The following is a 26,550-nucleotide window of genomic DNA, read 5'->3' as shown; positions in this document are numbered from 1 at the left end:
AAAAAAAAAAAAAAAACAACCACTAATGATCACTGTTTTATTTTTATGAAAATGAGAGGTTGTAAATGACCTGAATTTTCATTGTTTTCAGTCTTTTTATTTAACTGGAAGACAAGCAGTGAATCCAAATTGTAGAATATAAGAATAATGCTGTGGTCAGAAATATTTCAGTACCACTGATTTCAGTACTTCTAGGAATCCACCAGTGGAAGGAGCCATTCAGGTCTATTTACTTCTTTCTCCTTTTACTAAACCTAGCAGTTGGCTCAGTTTCTTTTGTGGTTTACAAAACGTGCTTTGCATTTGCAATGAAAATATTGATACCCTGTTTTCTAAACTTGAACTAGACAACTTTCAGAAGCAGATCTGCAAAACTTGGAGAAGAGGCCATGCATATGTTGTATAAATGACATAATAGTCATTTATCTTTTCTCTGATCATAAAAAGGATCTAAGCATAAATTTAAAATGTTGGGATTACAAAGACCTTATGAAGCAATTCCTTTTAGGCTACAGAAATAAGTGTCTTTGTCTGTAAATTCTATTCATCTACTTTGCCTTTACACGTATGGAAGCTGGCAGGAAAATGACAGTGCTCTCTGACGTGTGGGAATTTTATTTCATCACATCCCTGCCAAAGTCAGTCCCAGATTACTTGTAGCTTAATTCTTGCTACATGGAAGGGTTTATTGTATTGTGGGTTTTTTTAATGATCATCATATAAAAGTACAAGTTATATAAGAACTTAAAACTGAATTTTAGTGTCTGACAGTTCTTGAATACATTTCAGGCTTCAGATTTTGATTTTGCCCTGTCAACTTGCAGACCTCAGAAGCTTAACAAAAATAATTTTCACAGTAAATGTAAACAACAATGCTAATTACATGAGAACTATTTCATATTATGTCTTAGGCAAAATCCACTTAACTGAAACTTCTAGGAGAATGCGTAGCAGGAGAATAAAACACAGCAGTAAAAAACTGAAACTTAAGAGAAGTTCCACCTACGTTTCACTAGTAATTAATTAGTCATTGGAACAAGAATCTGATTTCTATCCTAATTTCCAACATTTCCATCTCTTTGGAGGTTTCCAAGACCCAACTAAGACAAGATCTAAGCAGTTTGGTCTGAATTTAATAAAGACCCTGCAAAAGGAGGTTGGGCTAAATGTATTCCCAGAATTCCTTCCAACAGCCATGATTCTTTGTTTCTGTGACTCTATTTGTACATTTTACTCCACTGCTGATGGTCTAGGAGTTGTGGAATGAGAGATAGTGCTCTCAATATTTTGAAAGCATATATAGAGAAAATAAGAGTTATTAGCAGAGAGAAGCTTGGCAGAAGGAAATATGTTTTCTACATCTTTAGAAACATTTTTCAGTTTAAGATGGCAGGCTTGGTGTGCATGTCTGGGAAAGTAAAAAGTTCTATTACAAGTCCTAACTGATCTAGTGAGATTTCTATTAGTACGTCTCTAGATTCCAAAAATGTTTTTAGACTAATGCAAAGTAAGTGGTTTAAGATTCAGTGAATCTCAAAAATGCTTCCAGAAGTACTCTAATATCAGACTTGGTTACGTATGCAAAGCACAAAAGGAAGTTTATATCTAAGCACTCAAGAAACTTTTTAAGGTGTTTATAGTATCTTCATAAGGAACACTGGGGAAGTCTTCTGCTCCATTTTGAAAATAAAAAGTAAACTGTACTGGATTTTCTGGACCTTTGTAATTTGTTTGAGGTATGCTGGAGGTGGGGAGAATCCCATCTTGTTAACTTCTTTCCCTTCATATTGTTTATTGACAAGATTCGAGGAGTTGATGGTGACAAATCATCTGTGTACTGTGCCCTGCTGATCTTGAACTTCCCAGCAGAGGGTGCCCATAGACAAGTTGCAGGTCCAGCTCACAAGAGCACTTGTTCTGAATGTGGAGGATTTGCAGAGAATACTCAAAATACACAAGCAATGAGATAATCTCCAGTCCTAATCAAAGACAGAAAGCTGCACGGGTGGATGGGGCTGTTCTGTGAGAGGAAATGCTCATTTTTACTTACTCTTGGAAGTTTTACATGTTGACAGTCAGCACTTACCTTCAGTAAAAAGGTCCCCAGTGACATAGAATTGTATTTTATAAAATATAAGGCTTTTAGAAAACTCTTGGCTGGTACTTGAACTCTGATTGGTACAAAGTGTTCTGGATCCAGTGCTTTTGAGTCTGAACCAGATTACTATTTCTGTTTTATTTCCTTCAAGACTGACTGCATAGCCTTAAAATAAAATAGAGTTTTAGCACATTTCTAACCTGAAAGATGTAAATATCCATTTTTGAGTTGCAAAACGACACTTAGGATTTTGATTTTTGTTGATATTAGTAGACAGGAAAAGCCACGGTGGCACAAACCTTGCACTGTAGAACAGTGTGCGTACAACCCAAGAGCCCATTCCAGTCTCAAGATATTTTCCAAGATAAATATTTTCATTAAAATACATCATAAATTCTCCTCTGTTTTCAGAGTGTTCTTCAGAGGATTCTCTATTTGTTTTTCACTGATAAAAGAAGTAGTATTACTGCTGAGAACGCCTAAAGAAGAACTAATAAGAAATGTATTTTCAGTGTTGTTTTCAGATCTGGAGCTCTGCTTCTCTTCGAGCCCAGTTTGCTTGTCTGTTTATGGTAGAAATGGCTGGCTCTCAAGTTCAAATGTCTTCTGCGTTTTAGGAGAAATCCCTTCTCTTTCCTTAACCTCCTTGGGGCACTTTTGGGGTACTGATGTTGTTTTGCCTCCTCAGCAAGCATCATATCACCAGGAGGTGAGTCAAGAAGTTCGAGAGAGAGCCCTGCGCTTTGGAACAGAATGTACGCTGGGATACCTGGAACTCTTGGAACATGTCCTCCTGGTAAGCAGGAGGTTGCATGCATGTGCTGGACCCTTCCAAAAAGAAAAATCTCTCTTTCTGTAGTGGCTGTTAGTAACATACTTTATGAACAGTTTTGTTGTTCAGGAAAACAATCTAGAGCAAACTCAGCACTTCAGCTCAAACCACGAGACAGAAGGGTGTCTGGAAGAACTAAATGGGGTTGAATTCTGAAGCAGTTGTGGAGGCTGTAAGGGTACTGATCTAAAAATGGTTCCCAAAAAAGAAATTAAAATAAGATATTTCAGTATTCTTTTAAGCCCACGCTAAGCATTAGATGTATTAAACAAACTCTAGTTCTCTAGACCAAAAACGTTATGAAAACTTTATGAAAGCATTTTCACATGCCTTTTGCAGATTCCAGGAAAATAAGAGGCATTTACCAATGTCATCCCAAAACCCCAAGTTAGCACCATTTCACAGAGCTTTCCAATTCATACCAGATGTGATGCACCCAAAGTTCTGAAAAAAAAATTGCCACTTAAATCCAAACACATGCATCCTGTATTCATTTGTTTTTTCTTGGCAATAAGTAATTATCAAATAACATATTGCTCTTCTGTTGCTATTACAACTGTAGAAAGCAATAATCTGTGTTAGAACAAAGGTTTTTGAGATATTGAAGTTTCTGGAGGTAATTTAAATCAGCTTCATGAACTGCTAGAGATTTCTTTTAAATGACTTTAAGAAGACGTATTGAAACATATGAAACTGAAATTTGCAACTTGGATTAGCAAATCCAAGTCTGGCTTACTGCTGAGAATATGTCACGTCTAATCAATTACATCAACTTGTTGAAATATGCAGAGCATAGACACGAAGCCACAGTTACGTTTATGCTTGCCACTAGCAATGAAAGACTGAATTTATTAATGTAATTCCTAGAGCTGCATGGCAGTATGTAATTTAACATTAGATATGTCATATATTTTTAGTTTTTAAGTACTTTAAGGGATTTTTCGGATTTGGTCTTCTGTTGGTCACAGTAATGTTTCAGATTAAATACCAGAATAGGACAAGGATTTCTGTCAATTTTTGCTTACTTTATTCCTCTTTATTTTCCACATTCTGCTCTGTTCTACAAGAGAAACAGGCCTTTCTTTTCTTAAGCCTCTTTACTTTCTTTAGAATAAAACTCAGAATGTTGTCCCCTCCCAAATTCTTGCAATCTTAGGAAAGTGACCTTGACCCAAATTACAACCAAAATTGAAAAGAATAATGTCTATTTGGAAAAAAAGATGGGTAGAATGGTAACTTCATCTTGACTATTTGCACGAACCTGTCTAGAATTAGTCATAAACACACATAATGCATCCATGATTATCTTCATAAATGAAGTAGGACCTGTAATGTACATGAAAAGAAAAAAAACAACCTTTTTCATTGGAACTTCAAACCAAGTAAATTACCAGATTTTAGATCTAGGGACTTTTGCTTTCTTTCCCCTGAGTTCTAACTCTTGGAGTTGTGACAGAGATGCAGTCTGGAAGTAATCCAGGTGGTTTACAGTGATTTACTGTAAAAAGAGTATCGTGTTTTAGAATCGTAGAATCCTTAGAGTTTGAAGGGACCTCTGAAGGCCATCTAGTCCAACTCCCTGCAGTTAATGTTTTGGGAACATTCCAGTGTTCCTGGGACCCTTACTAATGTGAATTATTATGTTTTATCTTTTTCTCTAGATCCTTCAAAAACCAACACCAGAGCTAAAGCATCAGTTGGCTGCTTTCTCCAAGCGGGTTGCCAGTGCTGTTACAGAGCTTATTCAGTCAGCAGAAGCTATGAAGGGTGAGTTGGATAGCCTTGGTTACTGGCACAATGTGCTTTTTACTCCAGAAATGATTTTGTTGTTGTTGTTGTTGTTTTTTTAACTTTAAACCAAAACCAAAAGTTAACAAAGCCCCTTTTAAATCTGTTCTATGTGTCTTGGTAACATACTTCTCTGCCAGTATTCACATGAGTACGAGTCACTAATGTCATTAATATGATCTTAGTGATGATACTTCCATGTTAGTTTACAATTAGAGAAGGCAGTAATTTTTTGTACGTGTGTAGCAAGGAACAAATTTATTCAAGTTCAGAGCATAGTGTACATGACCTTGCCAGTAAAGTTTTAATGATTAATTTGCATTTCTTGAGTAGCTTGTAGCATGTATAATCTGTGCAAAAATATCCACAGTGTTTGTAATAGCAGTTTGACCCTGCTTCATTTCATATACTTTGTTCTAAATCATCTGTAAAGCATGTGGCCTTTGAAGGTAGAACCATCAAGTTTAGCACTCAAGAACCACAGTAGCAGAAAACAAAATTTAATAGAATTTTTACTGAACTGGGAGTTGGACTGTAGTTGAATGGCTGGTTTCTCTCCCTGCACTCTTATTTGTTCTCACAATATACGTTCCTTGTGGTGATAACTGCTTCACAGCTTCAAATAAAAGGGGATGTCATCATCTGGCTGAATTAATACTCAGCTTCTAGTAATGACATAAACTTTTGGTATGTTGTGCATATGGCCCTCTGTGTGGGTCCTGTCCTGGCAAAGTGTGCTACTGAAACAATGAGACTTGAGAAATCGTGGTCTGGATGATTTCCTGAACTCTTTAGGATTGAGCAACTTGCAGACAAGCTTAAATTCAGCACTCGATATAGAGAATTGCATTGCTTAGTCAAAGTTTGCTGTTCTTAGATTTGTGGTATTTTCTCAAATACTGAGAAAATGACCTGTGCAAACTCTTAGGATAACAATTCTAACATTTTTCATTTTAAATAAGATGAATTGCATTTTCAGAGAAGTAATTATAAAAAGATAGGGAAATGCGTATTATATATATATGCATGCAAATTAGACTGCTGCTGTTAAAGCATATCTAATACAAGATAAACAGGAAACTTTACTCTAAGCAAGCATTCACAGCCATCAAAAAGGCATACAAGCATTCTAATTTCAATGTTTGTTGACTGTTACAGAAAAGTATTTTGAATGAAACAGTGTAATCACGTTTTTTCAATCCTGCTTTTCCAAAAAGGTTTCTAGTAAATTTGTACAATCATTCTTTCCTAAGATGGTCCAGAGAATCTTAGAGCCACTAAGAAGATCAGGGCGCTGGAGCATCTCTCCTATGAGGAATGGATGAGGGAACTGGGATTGTTAAGCATGGAGAAGAGAAGGCTCTGGGGAGAGACCTCATTGTGGAGACCTTCCTTCCAGTACTTGAAGGGAGCATATAAATAGGAGAGGGGGAGAACAGCTATTCACAAGGATGGATAGTGATAGGACAAGGGGGAATGGTTTTAAACTGAGATGGGAGGTTTAGGTTAGATGTGAGGAGGAAGTTTTTCACACAGAGGGCAGTGATGCACTGATTGCCCAAGGAGGCTGTGGATGCCCCATCCCTTCTGGCCAGGCTGGATGTGGCTCTGGTCAGCCTGGTCTGGTGGTTGGTGATCCTGCACATAGCAGGGAGTTGGAACCAGATGAGCATTGTGGTCCTTTTCTACCCAGGCCATTCTGTTGATTTCATGATTCTATGAATGCTGTAATTATTTATCTCATATTCTCTGTAGTATATACTGTGTGATTTCCTCAGTTAACTCTTGTTTGAATCAATATACGTTCCTTGGAATGTGATACTTGTCATAGGAAATAAATTATTAATTCCCAGCTATGTTTTATTATTCCTCTCAGTCTTAATTTTTTTTTACTCTGTTTCATGTAACAGTCCCTTTCATTATGCTTTCTTCCTCTCCAGGTAAATTTATTGAACACTTCACCCTTTTTCTGCATTTTTTCATATGCTTGGAAATTTCCTTTTTCATTTACTAATAAGCCAAGCCAATATCAGAGTTTTCCAATTCTCCAACTGGTTTTAAAAAAACTCGTTGTCCTTATCCTTGGAGACATCTATATCCAGTAATTTCTGGATCTTTAATTCATATTCATTAAAATCAAACTACACTTGTTCTTTTTTTCAATTCCTTTTTTACATTTTGCCTATAGAGATTTTTTTCGTTACTTTACTAGTTTCTTCATTTAAAGTAAAATGGTTTTTGGCTATTAGTAGGTAACTTTTATTGACACATGATAGAATTATCTCCTAACTGATTTTGATTGTAAATGTTTACACCTTTGTTAAAGGTGTTTTTTTTTTTTTTTCGAGAGGAATTCCTGCGTTTTGCGAGTTTGGATTTGTGTGTATTTCTGTATGCTGCCTCTAACAAAAAATGCCATTATTTTTTTCCCCGCTTTTGTGGCCAAAGTTAGGGTTTAATAAAGAATTCCTTCATCTTGTACACCAATTGAGCAGAGAAATTGTTTCAGGTAATGTTCCTGTGTTTCATATTTTATGTATATGTGTATATATATTTATGTATGTGTATATATAGAAGGGGGAGAGAGAGAGTGAGTGAGTACTGTCGACATGAGACATAGCTGTCTAGGATTACAAAGCTGTGTATTTTAAATTTCTGCCAGCACATCGTAAGTCAGAACAGGACATTTTGTAGTCCCCTGTGATTCAGTCATCCATAGTAGAAACTGCCTTCTTTTATATTCAGTGTGAACCCATAAGCACTCAAGTTTTTTTGTATTTTCTCTTGTGTTCCATGAATCAGAAATAGGTTATGCTGTTCTTGATGCAAAGTGCCAGTATCTTCCTATCCATTCTTCTTTAATAGTAGTTAATGTTTTAGTTGATGTTTTATTGTAAGGTTCTCTCAAACTTGTATCAAATTTCAGTAAGTATTACAAGTCCTTATGAGATTGAAAAAATAAAGCAAACATTGTAGCTCAGTCTTCCTTTGTCTTTTGTACACTTCTTCCCATTCTTTTTCATAGAATCTGGTTTGGGTTGGAAGGGACCTTTAAGATTATGTAGTTCTAACCCCCCTGCTCTAGGCAGGGACACCTCCCTCTAGCCCAGGTCGCTCAAAGCCCCATTCATCCAGCCTGGCCTTGAATGCTTCCAGGGAGGGGGCATCCACAACCTGTTCTGGTGTCCCACCACCTTCACAGTAAAGAATTTCTTCTTAATATCTAGTCTAAATCTACCCTCTTCTAGTTTAAAACTGTTGTCCCTAGTCCTGTTGCAACATGCCCTTGTAAAAAGTCTCTCCTTAGCTTTCTTGTAGGCCCCCTTCAAGTACTGGAAGGGCTATGATGCCACTTTCTCCCCTTGCTGTTTCTGGTCTCAGAAGTTTTCTTTCTGCTTTCCTTCTCTTCCCCCAAGCTGATGTTACTTTGGACTTTCATTGCTTCCCTCAGTCAAGAACGTGGATGCTTTCTATATCTTGTCATCAGAGAATAATGTTCTGAAATTGAAAGTAAGGGTGTACTGATAACTTGTAAATATTTAAGATGATCTCCAGCCAAGCATTCACTCTGTAGGCCTACAGAATTTCTTTTAGCTAAGAGTAATGCAAAAAACTCAACAGCAGCAAAGACAACCTTTGATGGTGTAACAGGACTTACTATTGGCCTTTTCTACAATGCATTAGAAACACATTGTCAAAACCCACACTTTCTTCATTCAATACTAGATTCACCTCTAACCAGTGCCAAAAAAGAGACTCTGAAGAGTGCTGTGCCGGATTGGCTGTTGTTTGTATACATACCATCTTTACCACTCTCTTAGATTTCTCACTCTACCTCACAGATTTGGTCAAGGACTTAGTAGGAGTCCAGGTATCTGGAACCTGAGTGATAATTTTGTTCCCAGCTGCTTTGATTATGCAGTTCTTAAATTACTTTCTTAGCAGAATATTCCTGCTAAGTACCTTTTTTTAAGCAATATTACACTCAGCGTAAATTATAGCATTTTGTTCTATTGTGTTATTAAAAGGAGCTTTCTACAGAATGCGTTCTGTATTTGACACTTGAAATGTGATTGGAAATCACCCTGTTTGAATGGCAGCTCACAGAGGCGCTGAAGTTATTGTCTTCCTTTCCATTAATTTCAGGGACAGAGTGGGTGGATCCAGAAGACCCAACAGTCATTGCGGAGACAGAGCTACTGGGAGCTGCAGCATCAATTGAGGCTGCAGCAAAGAGTTAGAGCAGCTGAAACCAAGAGCCAAGCCAAAGGTGAGTGTCTATCCCGATTGTTTCTTTGAAGGTAATAAGGTAGATGATGCACGCAGCCTATATGGTGGCTTGCTGTTTGTTACCGTCCATAACAATGGCATAAAAATAAAAAATTTGCATCTGTCTCAGTACCACTAGATGCAGCACAAGGTAAGACTTACCTCTGAAGGAAAAGGTTAAAAAGATGCTTTTCAGGGAGCAAGTCAAGTACAAGACATGAGCAAGCAAAGGAAGAAAAGCTGAGGATTACAAATGCTTGTGTTACAGTATAATTACTGTTAATTATTTAGCTTTCTGTTTCCAAACTTATTTTACTGTTATGAAAAGTCGTTCTCACTTGCACCCCTGTGAGGAGCTTTTGTTCTCATCTGAACATGTGCAGCATAGTGGGATAAAGCAGCAGCAACAACATAGAAAGGATTGAGCAGAACGCAAGAGCTTCAGAATTTTCAGATTGTTTAAAAGCCTAATGTTTTATTCCGTGCTAAAAGAGTAAATACTTTGGTATCAAATCACATATGTCGTATCACCCTTCTTCTTCAATTTTCCTGAAGAAAAATGAATTACAGTTCTCTATGAAAGCAGGTAGTGTTGCATCTTGCCAGGTAATTTCAAACCTGTCTGAATATATTACACAAAATAAAGTCAACTGTCTTCATGAGTGAGACAGTGGGAATGTATGACACAGCTGTTAGTTCTGTCTGTTTGCATGGTTCATGTGACTGGATCACTAAGAATTGCTACCTTTTGCCTACGTGGAATAAGAGACAGGCATTAGAAGAAATAACTGTTGCATATAATTCTATCTCTAAAATGAAATTACGCTTTAGCTTTGTATAATTTAATTCAGGTAGGACTATGTCTACTTTCCTGCTTGAGCTGTTTTGTAGGTACAAAACTATTTTCTAAGGCTAATGAAAAATCTTTCTAAAAAGCAGGCCCTCAGGAATTGTTTGGAATTTTTGTTTTCAACACAGAATGGTATCCTGCCATTCAGGCTCATCAGAAATAGTTCTTGGTAGCTTCTCTCTTTGAGGACCCTTTTTTCTGCATTTGGTGACAGGAATAAATTAGTCCATGAAAAAGAAATGCTCTTTGTCTGCGTTTTTTAACAAGTGCATCCATTTTGTTTACAAAGAAAAAAATGGTTCCTTATAATGAGATTCTGCAGAGCAGAGGACACAGGCTGAGTTGGAGGAGAGGAAGAGTCCTCCATCACCTTTTCTATACACTGACTGCACAATAGCATATGTGTGTTGCCTGGTTACCACGGAGCAGTTTCTTTACAATATCTAAGCCACTTCAGGGTCATTGTAATTTTCTAGTGAATACAGATCCCACACCTGCTCCTCATTTAACATGTTAATTTGAGCATCCAGCCTCTCTGATTTATTGGTCTGCTTATTTGTCATTTTCATCAAGTAAAATTCATATTTTGCTTAATTTGGATATCTAACAACCCTTCAAATCTGTACTTCAGTGCTTAATCTCTTTCACAATATGAATTGTAATGTACATCAAAGGTATGAGAAGATTGCAGAGTGGCTCAAATAACAGTTTTCCTGTTGAAAAGTTAAATTTTGGACAAGACCAGTGTTACCTAGTGTCTTCTGAGAGCAGGATTGCGTGCACTGAACAGCCTCTGTCTTTCTGATGCTCGAGTCTTTGACAACATACATGGTGTTGTAGTGTGAATACCTAGGCTAGGTAATAGGGTTGATAGAATAGATTTTACTTATGCTTAGTACAAGAAATGAAGCAGTAGTAGCTGTCTTCTACAATGGAACAGATAGCTGGTCCAGCTAGTCCAGTATCTTCCTTTGGTTAGTAATAATCATCATTAAGTAAACTGGCAGAGAAGTCCTTTGTTGATTATTTTAGAATAACCTGCCTGCAGCCCACCATCTTCTTCATTGTTAATTGGTGGCTGATTCTCTATTTTCGGGTGAGCTTCATTTAGGCTTCAAATTTTCATCTTTGTTTTTTCCAGTTTGTCTGTTATCTCTAAAGAGAACATCAGTGGTTGAAGGTAGGGGTTTTTTTTCCTAGTTTGTTCCACTGTCTTAAATTTTTTGGTACTTCTATATTTTTTAATTTTTTTTTTCCTGTTTCCTCTTAGTATTTTTGCACCAATTGTCCCATGCAGCCACCTCTTGCCCCTCATTCTGTAAATATGAACCTGACTGTAAAATAACAGACTCCTAAAATTTCTAATGTTTTGCCGGAAAAAAAAAAGTAATTAAAACAATATGCTTTGTTAATACTGAAAAAAGAACACTAAGGAAAATGGTGCTGTAGACAAGACACAACAGCAGAGAGCATTGCAGTATGTACACTATTCTGTTGGTATGCTCTTTATGCTTCTATGTAGGCATATGCCTTCAAACACAAGAGTCTTCAGTAGTCAATAAGAGTTCCCTGCTGCTAGCTTTCAGCAGTTTATCCTTTTTTTTTTTCCCCAAGATGAATCAAATCTGGATGTCTTTTTCTGCAGGACTCTGTGTGATATGTTTGATATATTAGGTTGTTATTTAATCCAACTATATATCAAACATATTCCTACAGTGTCCTGCCCTGTCTCCGGGGGTTTTAACATAGTAAAAGGCAATATGAAGGAGTACATTCACTCTCAAGCAGGCTTAGAAGACTTCTTGCAGACTCATAATCAAATCTGATTTTAAATACATCTACATAGTGCTCCTTTATCAGTATCAGCTCCTCTTTGGAGGACTTATAAGTTGTGTAGGGCCTTTTATGGTAGCAAGCAGCAGCTATGCCAAGAGCTTTCTCTGAAATGGTTACTGTGTTTTTCGTGGCTCAGTGCACTACCTTATCCAGATAGATTTCCTCTTTATGGAATAGAAGGTGAGAGCTACTTGAAAAGAAAATGGTTTGTCTTTCATAATTTTTTCTAATGTTTAGCAGTGACATTGGGGTTTATTTGTTCTCCTATTAACCCTGACTTTATTTATGCCACCCCAAATAAAGGAGATTCTGTAGAAAACATGTCAAAAGAAAGTACAGAAACAAATTATATCCTTTTTAATAGCATAATCAACGTTTTTATACTGCAGACTTTGTAGCTAGCCTGTTTTGGCTTGTCTGTTCTGGTGACCTCATCTTCCAATCCACTTACACCCATACATAGTCAATAATAGCTTATTAGTTTAAGCTTATGGAAGAAGCAGTGCTGTCTTAAGGTGGCTATCTGAAGAAGGAAAGGTTCACTGGTCTCACACGTCTGATTTTCTAGAGAAATAACAAATAGCTCTCTAAAGTAACTCAAAATATTACAATGTAAACTTTTCTGCTATCGTATCATTTGTTTGTGACTTTGTTCATAAAGGCTGTGAAGTGATACAAGCTGTGAAAGCACTATTGATGAGCATGAACCTACCATGATACAGTCTTTAATAATGAGAGTAAGCAGAAAAATGACATTTCTTGTAGGGCTCTTTACTGTGTGCTTAGTCTTGGACTCCTACATGTCCCTATAGCTGAGGAAAGTTTTTAGGTAGGTACAGGAAGGTAAACACAGCCATGGTGCTGACTAAGCATTCCTTCTACTCCATCTCAGGCATACACGTCCAGCCCTTAGATGTCATACTTAAAAATGCTGAAGGGAAGGACTAGAAAATAAGGCATTCTTAGAGAAAATGAAAACTCATCAGAAATACTACAGTTTGAGTATAGTTAAAGCCAGTTCAAAAATAAACTCTTCACATGGTGGATCAAATGTGAATTCGTTTTTTTTTTTCTTTTTTTCTATAACTAGGAGGAGTTATGCAATGACAGGAAATGTAGGTATTGGAGGTCTGAGAAGCTCAATGTGATCACTATTTAGATCTAATGTTTGTGATTTTACATTTGCAGGCGTAGACAAAAATTTAGATGGAATGTGAGTTGTTCATTTTATAAAGACATGCCCTTCAGTTGATGTGATTAGCCTAACAGCAAGACAAATCTTTTTCTTTGCACTAGGTGGCTCTTCCTAATAAGAAATAATTTGAAGTGCCAAGCAATTTCATCTATGCGTCAGTTATTAATTTTCAGATTTTATGCTGTCCATGGACACTACAGTTTCATCTCCTGTATTTGTTTTAGTTTGTATGGTAGCAATGATATGAAATGCTGTAGGATTGAGCATTGCTTTATGCTATTTTGTAATTAATTACAATTACTTACCTTTATTTTTTATAAGTGACTATTATTTAATCAGGTGGTAGCAACCGGAGAAAAAATCTTGCTTAAAAGCAGATGTATGCATTTAGCCTTGCAAATGAAGTGCCCAATTTTCTAACTCAAGCACAATTGCTCATATTCCTAAAGTCATTACTTGACACAAGAATGTGGTGGTTGCATAAGTTGGGAAAAAAAAACAACCTGTACTTCAAAAACCTTGTGTGTCCCAAGGTGGTCTGTTGTGGTATCATATCCAGCAGTCCTGCCCTGTTGGATTCTGGTAGGCTTGTGATTGGATCACAGTCAAGAAATTACACTAGTTTATTTTGTTGCTATATAAAAAAAGAAGGTTACTTTTCTATCTGTTTTGTTAACTGTTTAGAAACTAGTATGCATGCTTAAATGGATAAACAATTTTAATATATGCCAAAGAATATAGAAAGTCGAGTAAGTTGTTTTTATGGCGCATCACGTTTGCATTTAACAAGTTAGAAACCTCATTAGGAAGATTTGATATATTTACACATGCTTGTGTAAAAATATGTTTGGATGATTCAAGCATTCCTGACAAGTCTTTGGAACTTTGTATCTTCAAGACGACTGAACCAGACTGCTGCACAATGCTGCTCTCTGTGTAGTAACAGCTCTTAACAAAAGCTGCTGAACCCATTCTTTTGCTTGGTGTCTGTGTTACATTTCTTAGTACAGGTGTATGAGACAATATACACCTACCACTGTTCTTTTTTAATGTCTTATGTCTTTAAGTATTTAGAAAACACTTCATCTAATTTAGTGATTCTGGAAGCCAATATTGTAGTGCTATAAAGATAATTTTGAGATGTGAAGGCATAGAAAAGTCTTTGCAGACTTTTCTGAATGTAATTTCGAGTATGCCCAGTGGAGTGTAATTTATTAGAAAGTTGAAGACAATTCTTGATTTATCTTGTGTGATCTCCAATTTCACATGGATCAACCACAGCTGCAACTTAGTATTTAGGTTCACTTATGTTAATTCTTAGCTGTGGACCATGTGAAATTCCTTTGCAGAACATGTTGTACCTCTTTTTGAATCTACTCCTGTGTTTCGAAATTTTGTCACTGCTTGCATATGTTCTTGATCTGCAAATGCAACTGTTTTTTTGTGGATAATGCGTGACATTGTTTTTTTCTTGGTTATAGCAAGCAGATGAGACTCTGGATTTTGAAGAACAGATCTTGGAAGCAGCTAAATCCATTGCAGCTGCTACCAGTGCCCTTGTGAAGTCAGCTTCAGCAGCACAGAGAGAACTGGTGGCACAGGGAAAGGTGGGTAAAAAGGACAAGTTGCAACAGGAAAAGCATCAGAGAGGAATCTTAACTGTTCCATGTTAATACAGAAGGAAAGGAGCTTGGGAGTGATTAATGCAAACTGCTTAAAAATGAAAACAAACATCATTTTAATCTATCTGTTAGAGGAAAGCTGTAGTTTACTATTCTAATAGGAGTACACCTGTCAAATTTAGTGTCATATTAACAAATCTGTTCAGTCTGTTTTACTGAATATATAGTCATTTTTCTCTATTCCTTATTATTCTATAGAGGGGTTTGCACTGCATATTTTAGTGTTAGTGTTAGCCTGCCTCCATGGAGAATCTGTTCTCCTGTGCCAGCGAATGAGGCTAGGATATATAAAGGAAGAAATTAGCCCCAATGGGAGAAAAAAACCAACAACAACAACAAAAAACTTCAGAATTGTTTGTGCAAGTTCCTCTCATTATGATTCACAAATAAATAAGGCCATTAAGATAATTCTGATATAATGAAGCCCAACGTCATGTTCTTTCTCTCTTTTCGGTCTTTACTGATTATTGGTTTTTAGATAATTGTCACTTTTGGGTATCCTCGGACACCTGTGGTGGCCTGTACCTCCATAGAAGTACAGCCAGATGTAGAGGAGGTGATTCCTTCTACAATGATTGACCAAATTCTTGCCCATAGTGAATGGCTTCAGTGTGTCAGGTGGGAGGATTTCATTGTTGATACTGGGGGAAGCCATTTGCTTTTTCTAGAAACTTTCTGAGGCATGTGGGCTCCAGTATGTAGGAGGAAGGACAAATTTGATCTGCTGTATATCCATTGCTCTAGTACTGAACAGTAGGGGGTAATTACTGTTGGCTTAGATTTCTCACTGATCTTTTGACTGGTCTGGAAGTGGTGGGATATATGGATATCTGTGAACCAGGCATATTCTTGTCCCACATAAATTTCCTACTTGGTGGTAAGAATTTTTTTTATTTCACCTGAAGTGGAAAGAAAATTGTTTGTTGTTTGTTGCTAGTACTGCTGATGCCATGGACTCTTCAGTGGTTAAACTAAGAAGAAAAATGGGATGCTTTCCTCAAATATCACTATTAAGCATGAAGGCAGTTAGAGTTAGCATCCATATGGATCCACATCCTATTTGGTACCTTTTCTAATGCTAGGATCAGAAGAGATTCAGAAATAGTGTAAATGTGTGGTAAAGACAGAAATAACTTGTATTAAAGATCACTAATTGTGATCCACTGTTCAGTGTTGCTTATGCCAAAGATTACAGTGCAACAGATATTACTCTGGGATTTCTAAATGTGATTAAAGGATGGGACAGTTCAAGCTGAAAGTATGCTTGCTGACTACTAACTTTCAGGTGGCCTTTGTGTTGTGTACTGCACAGTCACAGCTACAGGTGTTCTCCTTTTTCCACTATTTGTTGCATGCTTAAATCTAAGACTTTCTGTTTCACTGTAAGTCATCTCTGAACTGTTTTTCCAGGTTGGAGCAATCCCTGCAAATGCAGCTGATGATGGACAGTGGTCTCAGGGACTTATTTCCGCTGTGAGTAACTACTTCTCTTATGGTGGACTTGAAAATATTAGTGAAGGTAGCACCTTCTCTAAAGAAACTATATCCTGTGACAATACGCAGTGACTTTCTTTACCGACTCCTAGGCCCGAATGGTGGCAGCTGCAACCAGCAATCTTTGTGAAGCAGCTAATGCTTCAGTACAAGGCCACGCTAGTGAGGAGAAGCTCATCTCATCTGCAAAACAAGTCGCAGCTTCTACAGCACAATTGCTTGTGGCTTGCAAAGTGAAGGCTGATCATGACTCTGAAGCCATGAGGAGGCTGCAGGTACTTGTTTCTTTATTACCAAAAACCCGTAGTAGCGCAATGTACACATTGTTTTAGTACTGCGTGGACAAATCCAAAATATTAGGAAGTTTTCTGTGTTTTCAGACTTCAGTCCAGTTTTTCTTCTTTGTAAGATTCTAGGGGAGACTACCGTTCATCAAAGATCAAGTGATTGTGCATTGGGCATTATTCGGCAGTAGCTGAAGCTCACTTCACTGCTTGTTTTATTCTTCACTTTTGAATGATGCTGAGAAATGCAAGTAGGTACTAGTCTGTGCCTAGCCCTGGTTTAGATGCAGTATCAATAGGCTCATCCTCATGGTCAATCTCAGGAATACTCCAGCTGAGAATGTTTACTGTGTGCATTTTTGTGGCAACTGAATATAGTGAGTTTTTCTGCAATTGTTCTGTATTCAGTTAGACTCCTTGCAAACAGCCTGCAAACTGATAAGCATGCTTAAGTTGGTTGCACAAGTATATTTTCTGACTTCTGCAAGATTATATGTATATGTTCAACAAAGTAATCACTTCAGTGCTTCCAGCTAGGCTTGTGGTTAGTTTTCCTTTGTTTCTAGGAGGCAAGCGACATCAATTACAAGCAGAATGTTTCTAAAGTGGTGAATTGTCATCAGACCAAAAACAAAAAGGAAATTAAGACAAAGAACCACTGAAGCAATATCTCAACTATAGTCTATCATAACATTTTTGAGTGAAAATTGTTTCCTTTTGCATTACATGTCATTTCATGTTGAGTTTGTATGAAATTCTACTGAATTAGCACTGAGTTATGAGGAGGAATTAAGTCTACTGTTTTAAGAGTATTCATTTTAAAAATGGCTGCAGCCTTTTCTGAGTTCAGTCTTGCAGGTTCAGCTTGGAATGTAAGAACTACTTCAGCTCCTTTTATTTATTTATTTATTTATTTATTTACACCACCAACATAGAGAATCTTTGGTGATAGTGGAATTTCCCCTTTTTGTTATTTCCAGAGGTGTTACTAATGGACACTCACTATAACAGTTGGTGTATGGATAGACTGAATCAAGTCTCATAGAAATACATGTAATTGAGTATCTGTTTGAGCAACAGAAACTGATAATATCTTTTTTTTTCCAAATAGAAAAGTGGGTTAAGTACTTAGGAGTAGAAAATGTAGGAGTATATAAAATCTTTTGTTTTTGGAGACAGTGGTGGCATCTTAATGTTAACCTTGGAGATGAGATGGTTTTAGTGCTATAAAGTGAATTCATATGGATTGACTTGTCATGGGTCTGTGGTGGGAGGTATCAGAGCTGGTAGATAGTTCTGACTGTAATTCAATCTTCATTTTATATCCAAACTTTGAGATAAGTGTGAATGAATTTTAAATGCAGAAGAAAGAATACGAAGAGGAACAAAATCATGTACTAGAGACCATATTTTCTCAGCTCTGTCAGGAAATTCAGGATACTTAGTCACTGTAGGCAAATATTATTAAATAGACATGGAATGTGAAAAGTTGGAAGGGAATATGGAAAGAAGTCCAAGCACTGACTGAAATTGAACTTTGCCACTTTACCAAGTGTTGCATTTGTCCTAAAATGAATAATGAAGGGAAAAGCAGTTTGTGCTTGGAACAGGATCCTTTATCATAGTTAAACTATTTAGTTGATATCTATCAGATATTTTTACTGGTGGATTTGCCAGATGTACTATGATTTTTCAGCTGGCTATGCCCGTAGCACAAATGTTTTCATTTAGTGTAGTCAATGGGTTAGGTTTGAGTATATTACCTTTTTCTTTCCTACCCCTACAAACAACAGCAAGGTTTGTGAGCAGGCATTTGAACTGTGTTTTCCATGAATGATGATTTAGCCTGTTACTACAGGAGTCTAGGTAACATGTTCCTTCTGGTATCTCTACTAAATTCTTCACAACTGTTTCTTTTGCTCAGGAGGTGGAAATGTCTTTGAATGGTGGCCTATCCCGTTCTGTGAAGTTGTTTCTTTCCTAACGCACTTGAAATACATTTACGGAATCCACTTTTCAGTATTTCTGTGTACAACTGAGTAGAACATATAGCTCAGTCTCTCAGTCAGTCTCTCAGAATGAGTAATCCATGATACCTCTCAGCTCTAAATCCTCATCAGCCTAGAGATTTCTTGCCTGTGTTCAATTACTGATGATGGAGAGGTAGGAAGAAGGATTCCAGTAAGAACCAAGGAGGTGGTATAGGTCAAATCTTTGAAATACAAAATATTGAAATATGAAATGTGACTTATGGGGGCAGTTTAAAGAACTGCCAGTGGTATATGGAAGATATAATTTACACTTCCGTGTGCACCTCTGCCTTTTAGCTCTATTAAGGAAGATGGATTTTGACCAAAGCACTGATTTTTGAAGATTAATTTGCTTTTCATGGAAACAAATCAAAAAGAAGGATAACCAATTATTGCACAGTTAAGCAAAGATGTTTCAGTTTTGGTGGTCAGAAGAACTGATGTTACAATTATGCCTTTTTTATTATTACTAAATTTCTTTTGTCTTTTCCCAAGGCTGCAGGGAATGCTGTCAAGAGAGCATCAGACAATCTTGTCAGGGCAGCCCAAAAAGCAGCTTTTGGAAAAGCAGAAGATGATGACGTTGTGGTCAAAACAAAATTTGTGGGTGGCATTGCTCAGGTTGGTACAATTGTGAAAAACTATAGCAGAGAAAAACTGTCTCATGGATAAGCAGCATAGTGTTACAATGTCCATATGCTGTATTGTGGACTAGACAAAGCTTCCTAGAAATCTGCGAGTTGCTTGATGACTCACTGTTAGGTAACCACTGACAGCAGCAAAGTGAAATAATATAGCATGACTGCATCTCTTCACTGAGCTTTTACCATAAAAGCAGCTGCAATAGTACAATATCTTTTTTTTTTTCCCAATTAAATTAATGGTTCTTTTCAAACCTCTATAAAGCCCTTGAAATATCCCATAGTCTTACTGAAACATCAGTTTTGCATATGTGTCATCATCAAAGACAAAGATAATAAGAGATAAGAATGATGAAATTTCATTACCCTAACCTTAATATGAGAAAATAATAGATTCCAAGGGTCTGAGGTTATACTAGCTTCTGAATTCGATGTTGTGAATTTGGATCAGCATGTACTGTGGTTACCTTTTAAAATGTACTGAACCTTGTTATTTCTGCGTGTCCATGGTATTTTCTTTTCTTACATTTCAAGATGCAGAAAAATACTATGAATACCTGGAAAAATGAATATCCAGTTTTTGGTAACCCCTCACTCAGTGCTGTGGAGAGCATAGCACTGTAAAATCCAACATGGATGTATGGGAAAACTGCTGGAAGAGTCTACTTAGTTCTCTAAAAGAAACAAGAGGGAATAAAGTACTGTTCTTGTTGGAACCTGGAAAGCGTTCGAGCAATTCCTACTGAAGTCATTGAAACTTCTCTGGAAAATGCTTACAGCCATTGTGAAACTAGTGTCATAGAAAAGTTGTTTTACAGACTGCATTCATTTCTGTCATAATTAATGCTTCTTTTTCTAGATCATTGCAGCCCAAGAAGAAATGTTGAAGAAGGAAAGAGAGCTGGAAGAGGCGAGGAAAAAACTTGCTCAGATCCGCCAACAGCAATACAAATTTCTCCCCACAGAGCTGAGAGAAGATGAGGGTTAGCCTGCTGAGATTTTCTTCTTGCCTTTTTTCCTTTATTCCTCTTTTTAAAAAATTTCCTTTTAAAGAAATAAGCTAAGGGGGGACAGTAAAGGGAGAACTGATCTGACAACATTCGGTATGTCAAGCACTTACCTAAATAAACTGCCTATCACAGTTTTGGATGAACAGAGAGCAATAACTACTTGTTCTTTGTCATCTGGGAGTGCATTCTGTGATGATCAAGTAATGGTACAGTATTAAGTTCATTCCTGTTCCTTCCTGGACTTACATCTCAGAAGAGAATCTTTCTCTTTTTACTGAATATTTTAAATCAGTATTATTGTCACTTTCTTGATGCTTGACACATTTATTGTTCCTTGACTTGATATAAAATGTTCATAATATTAGTAGGAAAACAATCAAGAAATCATGCCTGTGATAAATACCACATGAGCTGGTGGTTCTCCCCCACCCACCCTTGTAATAAGAAGACCAAGACAGAAAAGGATGTATGTCTGAGTGGGAAAGATGCACAAGTGTGCTTTTGAAGAAAATGCCTGGCCTGTCTGTTATATAACTAGTTCATCCCAAAACTGGAGAAATTCTCTGCACCTGTTTGCACTAGTATTATTACTCCTTACCTGATAGCAACAAGCTTCTGCTTGTGCAGTATTATGGTTCACAAAATGTGGCAATAGCGCAGAAAACAAAGAAATGGAAACCTTGTCACTGCCTCAATAATAGCAGGTTCATGAAGGAAAATGCTGTTCCAATTATATACCTCTAATGTGTGACTACTTTTACAGTATTATACACACATACACATGCTCTCACATTGGACTGAGTAGTTTGTGTTTTGTTTTCTAGTTTAAATTATCTGGTTTGTACTGTGGGATTTCTGTTAGAATGTATGCTAGTTAAAAAAGGGAAATACCCCAGTACAACAGAAGACTATCACAACTCTTGGTATTCTAATAATTTCATTTGTAATTATTTTGTTTTGAAACCTGTGGGTATTGTAGGAGAAAAGAATAAGTGATTTACAAGTAGACCTTTCTTGTAATATAAAAAATAAAATTTTGGACTCTAGGGAGTTTATTTTCATACTTGGAATTGATGAAAATGTACTCACCAAAGAATTGCAGAGAAGGAATAAGCAGCTGCAGAAAGGTACTGTATGTTTTCAATATCTCTGTTGTGACCTAAACAATAGCAACATGGGTAGAGTGAGTAAAAACATTTTATCCTGTCAGAGAAAGAACACAAACTACAGCAACTTTAAGTAATAAAAGCTAAACTATTTGAGTAACTACAGAACCATCATTTTTCCTAACAACAATTTCCAGTGTACCTCCGTTCAAACCCTCTTCAAAAAAAAAAAGTCAAATCTATTTAGGTCAAAGGTGTTGCTGCTACAGTGCTTCTGAAGGCTGTGCTGTCTTTAGATACCTGTTACATACCTCCAACTGAGCCTATTATGTTATGAGCATACCCACCTAGTCAATATTGCAGAAATATTTGTCTTGTAGACTCAGAAGTAACTCCTAGTGATATGCTTATGGGTTTAGATAGTGCTAACTTTTCATTTAAGTTACTTGCATGACATATAATTACCAAGAATTTTGTCACACTAGTGTTAAATATATAGGAAACATGATTACAGAATTAATAAGTATTAGTGTGTATGAAGATTTTCTTTTTGGCAGAGTTTCTTCTCTGGTACTGAAATATTTCAGATTCAGTTGAACTGTTGGATAATCTACACTGAGAGGGGAAAAAAAGGTAGATCCCAGATAGAACTGCTGGCATTGACAGATGTGCTATGAAGTGTAGGCTTGTGTCCATACACAAACCCTTACTATCAGATGCAGGCAGTTCTGAGTTCTGCAATTTCCAATTCAGCACAATTAATATTTTTTTTCTTTCAACTGTTACACAGTGAATTCAGTGAATAGTGTCACAGAATCTTAGGTAGAAAGGTAAATCAGTTTTATTTTTCTAAGGCCTAAATAAAGACAGCTCCAGGTGACAGAGATTTTCTGCTGCTGCTGGTAGGTCAAGCTTCTTTGCAGTTTTTTTTCTTTTTTTAATTCAGGTAGCCTCACATTCCCATCTCTGTTTTTTTGATAGATCTTCCAGACAGATTTGTTACTGCTCCTCTTTCAAGCTGTGTTTGACCTATTTAGTTTCATCAAAGCAAGAAGAAAGATGACACTGTTCTTAGTACCATGACAGTATTTTACTGTAGGTATATATAATGCTGTAATATATTTTGATCGGAATAGTATTTGCCAGTTTGAAAGAAGCCAAAATCCTGGTCAAATGCAGCTATATGTGGGAATTGCATGGCTAGGATATTTTATCATACTATGGATGGGAAGAGCATGCTCTAATTGTGTACCAGATAAAGGTGTTTGGAAAGTCCATTTCAGCACACTTGTTTTGAGGCCTATCTGTTTCAGATTTAGTACTCCCTCTTATCGGACAAGGAAGTATTATTCTTTTTTCTCCTTAGCTATGTGCTCCACAGAGGAAACACAGTCAGCTAAGTAGCTGAACTTGAACAGCTCAGTGAGGTTTTTTTTACTGTGAACTTTGAGTCTTGATCTGGGAAACATTCAGAGAACATAAACTTATCTGAAAGCTTTCTATTTCAATTTATTCTTGCTGTTATAATTTGCAGTACCACTGAAGTCCAGATGTGCACGTCTGTGGAGTTTGGAACTAGTCCGTGCATTTGTTTGGCATGGAAACTTGCAGCAGGAAGTGACAAGTTGGGGTAAGGGATGAAGGTTAATTAATAAGCAAGGCAGATGTTTACTTTGTGCTGTTAACTTGTGAAACGATAAATGGGCTCTGTTGTATCTCACCCTTCTTCATGTGGATTTCACTTTAAGAAATTGTATGCAAATTAAAAGCAAAATGCCTCAAAGTTGTTTGTGTACAAATAGTCTAGTGTTGTTTTCCCCAAGTGCCCAGGAAATAATTTGAATGGAACATTTTATCGTGTCTAAGCTTTTCCTTTTCTACGTCAGAAGCTTTGAAGTAAGAAGAGATTTAAAGCAAAAATTGATGGCTGGACTCTTGTTTCATCAGTTCCTTCCCCTTTCTGCATCTTCTTTACTTAATTCCTAATGAGGGAAAGCATAAATATTCTAGAAACCTCCTCACTCAAAATACATATAGCTTGTGAGCACGTTTTCACTTTTAATTGGACCAAACTGATAAAATGTTTACACCAGAAGTATGGCTCATGCCATCACTAAACTTACCTTCCCTAATTTTTTCTAAATCTACAGGTTTAAATATTTTTATGCTTTGTACTGCAAATGTTTTGTCCTTCTGTAACTGTGTAATGATTACCAAATTATTTGCCTGTATTTGATGCGACTTCTGTAACTTACTTTTCAGTACTCACAGCAGTGTAAGTTAAACATGTGGTAGTTGTTCCTGCTTGTGGAACAACGCATTTCTGTGGCACGAAGGTTGATGCCAAGTGCAGAAGCTATTAGGTCATTTGAGATGCTAGTCTGCTGCAAATGGCTAATTTGACTAACCTTAGTATCCACAGTGAATTCTGATGAATTGCCTTAGAAGTGATAGATGCACAGGCTGCATCTGGCTCATGAGCTATATTTCATTTAACATGTGAACTCTGTCCTTGGGCACAGAGCATTACTGAATGAAGAACACTACAGAGATCCTTGAGCAAATGTCACTAAGTACATGCAGCACAGGGTAGAGTCACACAGGGATATTTCAGACCCAGAGGTAACATCCCTACGCTTATCAAGGTGGTGGAGGAATGCACCTCCAGACTCGTGCCATTTTGTTCTGTACCATGCAGGAAGACCTGGTACTGAGGCACAACAGCATTCATTTCTTCAGTAGCTAGTAGTTCTAGTATTGGCAGAGTATGGCCTAATTCAGCTTCTGGGTGTCAGATCAGGGCTCTTAGCAGTTGTAGTCAACAAACTGTTGGACTCTGTGTAATAGCTGTTTACAGCTTTATGTGAGCTATAGAGAGGTCTCCAGAAGGCATGATAAAGGTGGTGCTAAGCTGTGTGCATTGAGGAGCTTCTGCATAAAGCAGATACTGCAGGGGAGTTCTTGGACCACAATGTTTCAGCACCAGAGAAATTTAATAACAGGACTGATCGGATATAGCCAAGCTCAGTGAGCAGGAAGAAGCAACCATGTCTTAAACAGTGGGAATGATAAACAAGTGACAGTTTATATCTGACAGCATGAGTCATTTTAACTGAAGATTATTATTTCACTTATTGAGCTACAAGTACTTGACATTTTGTCACACTTTTTAAAAACTAATAAAGCAGCAGAGACTTCTGTTTTATCTCAAATTAGTACACTTTGTTGCAGTGGAAGAACCTCCAGCATCTTTGTAAGTATATATCGGAATGTCTAGGAATAGTGAACTCTCACTTTTTCCATTACAGTTTTACACCCAAGAAAGGTACAGAGGAGTTCATAGTCACATTGTTGCACCATTATGTGTAGTTCTTATCTGGACACAAAATTAAATAATACATTGTGTTTTTGTCTACACCAACAAAAATGTCTAAATAATACACTGTATTTTGTCTACACCAGCAAAAATGTATAAATAATATATTGCGTTTTCCTCTATGCCAACAATAAGCCCTTGAAGGAATTCCTCTTCTGTTGTTTTGGTTTTGTATGAAAGTATTTGTGACTTATGTTGCACTTGTTGTCATGCAAAGGATTCTTTTACTACTTCATTGAAATAAGGCAGAAGTATCTTTCTGCAGTGTGGGGAAAAGGCAGAATTCCCATTTGGCAGAAGTTCTATGTACAGCTCTTCTGCACAGACATAAATATGAATGCTTACTTCGTATGTCAGTAATTCTTCAGTATCTTTAAACCATGTTAACTACACGTATATATAAAAGACAAATGCCAGTTATTCAAAGGTGCCTAATGTTTGGTTCTGTTGCCATGTTCCTTGGTTATTTTGGAGGGAAGGCTGACGTTGCTTTTATGTACGTTACGGTTTCTGTATTATTCAACAGTTTTCCATGTCATGTGCAGCTCTTACGTACATATAGGGTACTTCATCTACATGAAATCTATTCCAGAATTCTGATTAGTTGCTTTACTGGTAGTCTGACACTGCTGTTGGCAGGGTGGCTGGTTTTGATTTTGCTGCACTCATTGGGATTTTTTTTGCATTGCTTGTCAGTTGGATCCATCACCAGATGTATGTATCTTGTTGCTGAGAATATGGTGACTTACTTCTCTGTGGTCTCCATGGTGGAAACAAGGCTGAAGATGCTCTGTTTTCAGGGCTGGTTAGCTTAGTAATGAAATGGCAGATGCAGAGGCACTATGCATGTTTTAGGCTAAATTCTTTCAAAATACCTATTTAAAGTACTGAACATTTAAGATAATTTAAATTACTAGAAAAAGCATTTGGGGAATTTGCTGTCCTTATTTTCTGTGCAGCATGATTTCAGTATGTGTTGAAACAACTTCAGAGGTGCAAGAGAAATTAATTCTTTGTGCTTGCACAGTAATACCTGAAGACTTTAAGACTAAACTGTGGTGTTTTGTTTTTTTACAGGATTCTTATCCACAATAATACGTGGGGTTTGCCCACTGCTAGTTTGGATAACATAAGGTTTATACATCAGACATTATAATTCTTTACGCGTTATTTTCTTTAAGTATATTTACTTATTTTAAAAATTGATAGGAGGAGCTGGTGATTTCTCAGTGTCCTAAAACGTCTACTGTGAGAGTTTATCCTATATGAAGAGGTTTTCTTTTGTCATTACCTGTAATTTATGTTCCTATAAAGTCAAAATCTCTTTATTGAAAGTGTTAGGTAGAACTTCAAGCTCAGAAATCCAGAACTTTGGAAGATGAAAATTTGTTTGCAGTACAGAATTAAATGTTGATTTAGCAGTCTCAAAAGTGTTCTGAAGTTTGGAAAAGATGCTGCATAAAGATAGTAAAAATAAAAATATATTGTTTTCTTAATACAGTTCTTGCTTTTAAAATGCAGGACTTCATAATGTTAATTGTAATCTGTGATCCTGCACAGATCACTATTCAGTGCTTTCTAGGCTGTTCATATAATCCTTTCGTTTTGAAATAAGCACAGCTAGTGTGCTTCATCTTCTCTGAATACAGTATGCAATCTTTTTCAGGCAGAACTGCTTGTAATGTGCAGTGAATCAATTAAAAAATCCATGCAGTTGTTTGTTCCAGCATTATAGTTGACAATCTTTCAATTGAAACTGCATATCTTATTTGTAAGTTATTGAATAAAATGTTTACTTGCACATAAGTAATCATATAGTTGATCTGCTTAAGTCTTGAAAGATTGGTCAGATTCTGGGGCAGTGGATGTAACTTTTCCAGTTTCACACCAAATGAATTGCAATTTATTATGAATGTACTGTCAGATGATAGTTTCATATGCTTTGTTTGTGAAGCAGAAAAGATATTTATGTTCCAGTTCAGGAAATGTTATAGCACATATTTACGTTGTTTAAAAAGAAGAAACTCCTTCAGATTCTTTCTCCTGTATTCTCCTGTAT

At 36.8% G+C, this 26,550-nt stretch overlaps 1 protein-coding gene across 1 annotated transcript; it reads left to right on the top strand.

Moving 5' to 3' along the window:
* The first annotated feature begins 2,306 nt into the window (after positions 1-2,306).
* LOC104912787 (talin-2-like) lies at positions 2,307-22,898 on the top strand. The gene is given in 10 exon segments (XM_010717312.2): positions 2,307-2,894; positions 4,592-4,697; positions 8,865-8,951; positions 8,954-8,988; positions 14,350-14,475; positions 15,961-16,023; positions 16,137-16,319; positions 18,854-18,979; positions 19,859-19,982; positions 22,650-22,898. Coding segments are annotated over 9 exon segments (858 nt in total). The 5' UTR covers positions 2,307-2,894; positions 4,592-4,690; the 3' UTR covers positions 22,757-22,898.
* Positions 22,899-26,550: the final 3,652 nt, after the last annotated feature.

This window comes from Meleagris gallopavo, chromosome 12 (assembly GCF_000146605.3).
Source record: "Meleagris gallopavo isolate NT-WF06-2002-E0010 breed Aviagen turkey brand Nicholas breeding stock chromosome 12, Turkey_5.1, whole genome shotgun sequence".
Lineage (NCBI taxonomy): Eukaryota > Metazoa > Chordata > Aves > Galliformes > Phasianidae > Meleagris > Meleagris gallopavo.
The sequence above is the reverse complement of the archived record's forward strand: the minus strand, read 5'-3'. Positions and strand labels throughout refer to the sequence as shown.